This window comes from Mangifera indica, chromosome 15 (genome assembly GCF_011075055.1).
Source record: "Mangifera indica cultivar Alphonso chromosome 15, CATAS_Mindica_2.1, whole genome shotgun sequence".
NCBI lineage: Eukaryota > Viridiplantae > Streptophyta > Magnoliopsida > Sapindales > Anacardiaceae > Mangifera > Mangifera indica.
Genome location: NC_058151.1, coordinates 4,606,624 through 4,614,183, shown reverse-complemented (window position 1 = coordinate 4,614,183; position 7,560 = coordinate 4,606,624). Strand labels below are relative to the sequence as shown.

The window sequence follows — 7,560 nt, the reverse complement described above, 5'->3', positions numbered from 1 at the left end:
ACATTGATTATAAATTTAGTAACTTATGAATCCAAATATTGATAAACTTATTTTAAAGTAGATTGATTTTTATTTTAATTATTGATATATCCAAATTAAAAAGAAAAACAGAAACAAATGCAAATAAAGTGCGAGTACGAGTGCATTTTCTGTTTGTTCTATTGTTTCAGTTTACTCTGTTGTTTTATTTTCTGTTTCAAGTTTGAATTCTTGTATTTTTTTTCTTCAGTTTTACAATTGTTATATTTATTATTCAAAAAAATTTTGACAACGAGTGAGTGTGAGTGAGTGCGAGGGAGTGCAAAATGAGTGAGTGAGTGCGAGTGCGAGCCAAAATCTGGCTTTCTCCTCCGTCAATGACAACACAATCAAAATTTTGACCTATTTTAATTAAAATCCCACATTGGAAATGTAAGAAATGGAGTCATTGTTACTTTGTTATGCGTTCTAACTGCGAGACTATGATGTTACTTAAAAAGGGAAGTGTTTTTAGTTTTGTTATATTTTAGATAGACAGGTAGAATGGATAATTTACATATATTTTGCTTATAAATATAAGTCTCTCAAATATTTGCCTAAAAAGGTTTAGGTGTAAATTTTAATTAGGCCAAAGGACTATTTTCCACCTAAGTTTTATCTTAATCTAAAAAACATACCCACAACAGATTAAAAACTCAAACATTCACCTATGGGTTATCTGCTATTACAATTTTCAATTGTAAATAAGGGTAAAATTGTTATTTTACTATTAAGCCCTAAATTTTTACAAGTTAATACATTTCCCCTCTTAATTTTTAAAAACTAACATTTCACCCCATTCTCAAAGTTTGAAAAGTTTCAATTTCATTCCTAGGGTTTGTTTAGCTTTTCCGACCACCATCATTCCAACCATTAGTTAGCGCTTTCCATCCATCTTTCAAATCTGACGATGAAAGATAGTCACCCAACCACCACAAAGGATGACAACCGTCATTGTCACATTTGGAAGACGCGACAAAAGACAACGCAATGCATTCTTTATGTCTTCTAGACGGGATGACAACGATTGTTTTCCTTCATGGTGGTTATCATTTGTCATGGGATCTAAAAGATGAGTAAAAAGCATCAGTTGATAACCAAAATGGTGGTGGTCGGAGAAGCTAAACAAACTCTAGGGGTGAAATATGAACTTTTTAAACTTTGAGAATGCAGTGAAATATTAATTTTTAAAACTTGGGAGAGAAATGATATTGACTTTTAAAAATTTATGATTTAATGATCAAATAATAATTTTATCTTTATTTATAATTAAAAATTGTAATAGCAATTAACCTATGAGTGAGGTGTTTAAATTCTTTATCTACGGCAAGTATAATTTTGAGTGATTCTCCTTTGCCGTTTTAATTAATATCCCATCAAATTCCATAGATGTTTCAGAGCGTAGATCTCTTTGACTGTGTGTGCCCGTTAATTAATTTCCAATGAACATGTGATTGACTTACAAATTTTACATAATTTATTCTACCGTTTTCTTTGTACAAATTTACTGGCAAGCTTAGGTGGACAAATGTCATATATTTAAAAGTGAGAGCGCATTTTATTAGTGTACAAGATAAATTTTAATTTTTTACCCTAATAAATGTTGAAATACGGTGGAAAATAAATCAAGTATGACATATACATGTAGAACGACCATTAACGGGAAAATAAATCAATATAATTTTATAATCCAAAGAACAATTTTTCACTTAAGTTTTAGCACAATCTCAAAAATATATCTATGACAAATAAAAAATCTAAATATTCATTCATAATTTTATTAAAATTACTATTAAATATAGGGGTAAAATTGTTATTTAATAATAATATTTAAATAAATATAATATTATCTAATTTTTCCTCAGGTTTTGAAAATTAATATTTCACTCAATACCTCAACTTTGAAAAGTGACTCCCTCCGCCCCCAAATCTCTAGGTTTCTTTCTTCACCTTTTCAGCCACTTGTGACCACCGACAACTTCCCCCCAAACTTCATTGGATGTCCAACTTGTCTTCCTTTGCTGGCAACCTCCCTGACCAATGTTTATCATTTAGATTTGGATGATGATACATCGTCTTTTGAAGGATGATTGGATGACAAGCGTCGTTTGTCGTTGGATAATGCTCATCATTCTTCATTGGATGACACTTGTCATCCAGATCTAAATGATGAAGTTGTCTTCGTCTGTCATTCGCCGTCATCAAGAGAGGCTTGTCATTCATTAGAGGAAGTGACTAAATTTCAAGTTTAATATCCTATGGAAAAAAGTGAAATTTTCAAAACTTAATCCTCTGAAAAAATTGTTAGTTTTCTAAATTATAGAGGAAAAATGAGATATAATTTTAATTATTTTAATATTGCTGATAAAATAATTATTTCATCCCTTAACCCTTATGAAAAATTCTTGGGTGTATGTCAACAAACTGAAACTTGGGTGGGTATTTAGATTTTTCATGTGCCATAGGTATATACTTGTCTTTTTATCAAAACTTGGGTGGAAAACAGTCCTTTGACCTAATTTTATAGTATGATATAACAAATACAAAAGAGAAAAAAAAGATTCTTGTAATATAATCAAAATAATAATAATCTTTTCTTTTATCTTGTTGCCTTTACTTCCTTTTAATCTCTTTTGAGCACTGTAATCACTCTCCACCATTCACACCCTTCAGCCATCTTGTACTCTCTCTGTCTTTCTCTCTTTTTCTTTCTCTATAAGAACAATACCATCAACCCAAACTGTACTCCTCACACATCTCTTGACCATGGCTGACCCTTACTCTAATTTCTTTTCTGATTACATCAAGTTCAATAACCCTCTTCATCATCATAACCAGCAGCCACCTCCACCACCGCCGTATAATCACACCTTCTATGGTAACTTTTACCAAAACCATATTCCTTGTGTTCAATACCAAACCTCACCTCCGTCTCCTCCGCTGAGAGAAGCTCTACCTCTTCTGAGCTTGACGCCAACAAGGCATGAAAAAGAAGAAGAGGAGCAGGAGCAGGAGGAGGAGGAGGAGGAGGAAGAAGAAGATGATCTTAATCTTCAGCATCATCAGCATGAACATTCTTGCACTGCCATGGATTTGGACAAAAGCAAAGGGAAATTGGAGGGTTTGTTTTTGAGTAATTCTAGTACTAGTGGAGCTACTGCTCAAACTCTTGAAGATGAAACTGTGACTGTTGCACTACACATAGGTTTACCAAGCCCTAGCGCGGCTGAAATGGCGTCTGTTTTATCATCTTCTTCCGAGATCACTGATAAAGATGGAGATGGTGATGATTCTGGGTACCCTATCAACAGACTCAACAAGGGTCACTATTGGATCCCTACTCCTTCTCAGATTCTCATTGGCCCTACTCAGTTTTCTTGTCCTGTATGTTGCAAGACTTTCAACCGATACAATAACATGCAGGTAAAATATTGAACTCCCAAAAAGCTCCTTTCATTTCTTCTCTTTCATGCCTGTGTTGTTTTTATGAAATTTAGTTTATAGAAATTAAATGCTGAATAAATAGAAACCCTTATTTCTTTCTTTTTAAAAGAATTTCTAGCCTGATTTGAAACATCAATGTATATTTGTTAGTTTGTTCTTCAAATGTTTGTAATTTTTTTTCTTTTTTTTTTTTGCATGGTATATGGGTTTGAGTTTTAGCATATTTCAAGCTTTCCTTTGCTGATCCAACTGAGAGAGAGATTAATACCTTCACCTTTTGTTTAATTGAAAAACACAGAAAATGTTCTTTGTGTCTTTAGTACTTTAAAGTCTGTGCGATCCACAGATTGGAAGGCGTGTGTACAACTGAAACTTTACAGTTTTTTCAGGGATTCAGGCGATCTTAACGAAGGAATACAAATATATCATATCTGTGTGGATCTTCAATTTGGAACAAAACAGTTTAATTTACAGAAATGAAAACCCTCATACGTTGTAGTACATCGCCTCTCTCTTATCTTCTGAATCAAAAAAAGAATCTCCATACGACTTGTTTTTCTTTTCTTAATTTCTTCCTTTTGTGGTGCTTAAAGAAGATAAACGACTTCGAAATTACTTCTTTCAATTTAAGGTGGAACAAAGAAAACCTTTTTGCATCTTAATAGAGATTCATAAGCAAAATACATTTCATATTCTACCACTTCCTTGACTGATGAAAGAAAGTAATTGATTGATTGCTTTGGAAAAACATTTTTAAACAATAAATCTTTGAAACGCAAGAATCTAAATTTTAAGCACAAGAAGTTAAGGGTTTTTTTTAATTTTTTATGTTAATTATTAGTTTCAAAGATATATGCCTCCTATATAACTTGTAAAACATGACAAACACTTTCCTTTCGATTCTTTAAGTTGTAATGCTGCCAAACATTTCTTGCATTTAATGGGATTAATTGCTAGCAACTTTTTTTTCTGTTGTAGTTTTGTTGGTTGCTACTTATTCAATGAATGACTGAATTGCTGTAGATGCATATGTGGGGGCATGGATCACAATATAGGAAAGGCCCTGAATCTCTAAGGGGAACTCAACCAACAGGTATGCTTAGGCTTCCTTGCTATTGTTGTGCACCAGGGTGCAGGAACAACATTGATCATCCAAGAGCGAAGCCGCTTAAGGATTTTAGAACCCTGCAAACACATTACAAGAGGAAGCATGGTATTAAGCCATTCATGTGCAGAAAATGTGGAAAGGCATTTGCAGTGAGGGGAGATTGGAGGACTCATGAAAAGAATTGTGGAAAGCTTTGGTATTGCATTTGTGGGTCTGATTTCAAGCACAAGAGATCTCTTAAAGACCATATAAAAGCTTTTGGAAATGGCCATGCAGCTTATGGCATTGATGGTTTTGAAGAAGAAGAAGAACCAGCATCTGAAGTAGAACAAGATAATGACTCTATGCAGTGAAATGGTTATACATATATATTAATTTACAAGCTTCAGTTGGATTGATATTGCCAGGCTTTCCAAGTAAGAAAACATAAGCATCAATTTACTTGGAGAGTCACCTTTTCTCTTCTTGTATCTTTTTTTTAGGAATTCTAGCCTATCTACGAATTGTAGGATAATCATTAAACACATCCATGCTAGACTAAGTTCATGTAAATTCATTTTCTTTCTAATTAAGTTTTTTTTTTTTTTTTTTCTCACTGAATTGGTGAGTGATTACTTAGCTGAACCAGATTGTGATCATGATAAGTATATAAATCGGAAACTTTAACATAGTTCCGAAGCATTTAATTAAAACACCATAAGAAAATCTAAATTATTGATGAGATTTTTCTTTCATCAGTTCTTGTATTTTGAACTGTTGAAGACATTGAAGGAAATAGAAACAAAAGAGGCGCAGGAGGGACATTTTCCTCAAGGGTATTAAGTTAATTTTTTTCCATATGTAAACATATATACATGGATGAAATGTATGATGTTAATCAGAGTAAAAAATGGAGAGATAGCACAGAAGGTTCTTTGAGATAAAATTAATTACTAAATTATTCTTCTTGACTTTTTAGGGAGATGATACATGCATGGATAATAAACTGTATATATATAATTGCTGGGTTTTGGTTATCAGCCTTTCAGCTTTAATAATTCATTTCCTTTAAGATCCTCATGTGAGTCTTCACCAATCCTCATATGGGCAGTGAGGAATGAGGATGAACATAAAGCAATCTTCTCACCGGATAACAAGAAAGGTAAGAGTATATTTTGTTCCAAATATGGTTGAGGGAGGCTTTTCATCCTGTAGATACATCAGCTTTTAATGATGCCCCTTTTGCTTTGGTTAGTGGAGAGTTAGATGTGTATGCCGATGGTTGGAACATATACCATTTAAGATTCACTATTACTTGGAAAAATCAAAGCAAATGATTGACTTAAGAGAGAGAGAGAGAGAGAGAGAGAGAGAAATATTATAATACCAAAGATTTAAAAGAGGGCCTGCAAGAGCAATTAAGGAGTAGGAGGATTGGAACGAATTTAAATAAATGATCTCAATTGCTTCTCATTTGCAGGCCTAGAGAGAGAGAGAAAGAGAGAGAGAATAGAAGATGAACATGGGCAAAGTACAGGCTAAAGATCGCAACAGTGTGGAGCCCAAATTGTGTTGGTTGAACAAAAATACAACACGGACTGATGCCTCCTACAGTGGACACACACATCTTCTGATGGATGAACTGTAGACTGAAGGGACATTTCATTAAGTCTTTTGACCACCTTTCTCTCTCAGACACAAAAGACTTTTGAAATTTAGCCTGCAATTGCAGTTATACAGGGAAGATAAATATGTGTGAAGCGTTAAAAACCAAGGACAAAGGGGAATACTAAGAAAAAAGCAGACAAATTTAGTGAATTTTCTCTCTTTCTTTCTCTTGTCGTGACAACTATCATATTTCTCGAGTATATAATTAACCTATCAGCCCATTCACAAAGTTAACTGGGAACTGTCAGTTGATAGCATGTGGGGTTACTAATTTCTTTCTATACTGTTCTGCAATACAATCCAGGCGACCAACAGTAACAACTATCAGAAACTGCAGTATTATTAACAATAAATGTCTTACTCCTTTGTTGGGGAGCGAGATAGATCAACCCTACGAGAACTGTTTCTGGAGAGTAGTCTGACCGACAAAAATTGTAGAATTTCCGTGTAAAATCTAAAAGAGAATATGTGCCTGAGATTTGTTGACATAGAGTTAGATAAGTTTTTTGAATTAATCAATTCAATAATTATAAAATTAGTTATTTGATTCGGGATTTTATCTAACATGCGTGGTTAAGCTTCAGTGTGAACAGACCGACTTAAATAGAATTTTTCATCATTAAAAAAAAAAAAAATGCTAGAACTCACCCATTGGGGCCACTCTCTCCATTATGCAACAGACATTACATCTTTCTCAAAAAATATATAGAACAAATCTCCCTTTGCTTTATAGGATGGTCATGTACTTTCTACAAATACAATACAATATATATATTAGGTATAAAAAATAATACAATTATAATTAGTACATCCATATTCGTACGTTTAAGGTCATGCATGTAAAAATTGAGACTCTGAATCTAATTAACCTGTATCGTCTTGGCATTTGAGCTGAACTAAAGAGATTAATTATTTTAAAGGCCAAAGGACTTATCTCCCTCCCCTCTCCCCACAACAAACCACACACACCCGCGCAACCCCGCCCCCCCCCCCCCCCCCCCCCCCCTTGGGGACCAACAAGGGGTAGTACAGAAATATTCATCTGTTGTCCGTATGATGTTTCTCCAAGTTTTTCTCCTTTAACTTTAAATATCTTAAATATCTACCCATAATTAGTTAAAACTAATGATTTTAGGGATAAAATCATTATTTTATTTGTAATATTAAAAATAAGCTAAAATATAGTCTACTTTTCCTTTCCTAAACTTTAAAAACGAAAAGTTTTTCCCTAACCCAAATTTTAAGAAATGTTAGTTTCCCCCTAAGGTTTAGTTTCCAGATCTCTGCACTATCTCTGATGCCATTGTCGGCGGCCTCTCCTTTTGACGGTTTCTCTCCACTTA

The 7,560-nt window shown here is 33.6% G+C and overlaps 1 protein-coding gene across 1 annotated transcript; it reads left to right on the top strand.

Annotated features, from left to right (window-relative positions):
• The first annotated feature begins 2,633 nt into the window (after positions 1 to 2,633).
• Positions 2,634 to 5,155, top strand: LOC123197426 (zinc finger protein WIP2-like). The gene is made up of 2 exons (XM_044611733.1): positions 2,634 to 3,441; positions 4,486 to 5,155. The coding sequence occupies exons 1-2, from the start codon at positions 2,785 to 2,787 to the stop codon at positions 4,921 to 4,923; spliced, it is 1,095 nt and encodes a 364-aa protein (XP_044467668.1). The 5' UTR covers positions 2,634 to 2,784; the 3' UTR covers positions 4,924 to 5,155.
• Positions 5,156 to 7,560: the final 2,405 nt, after the last annotated feature.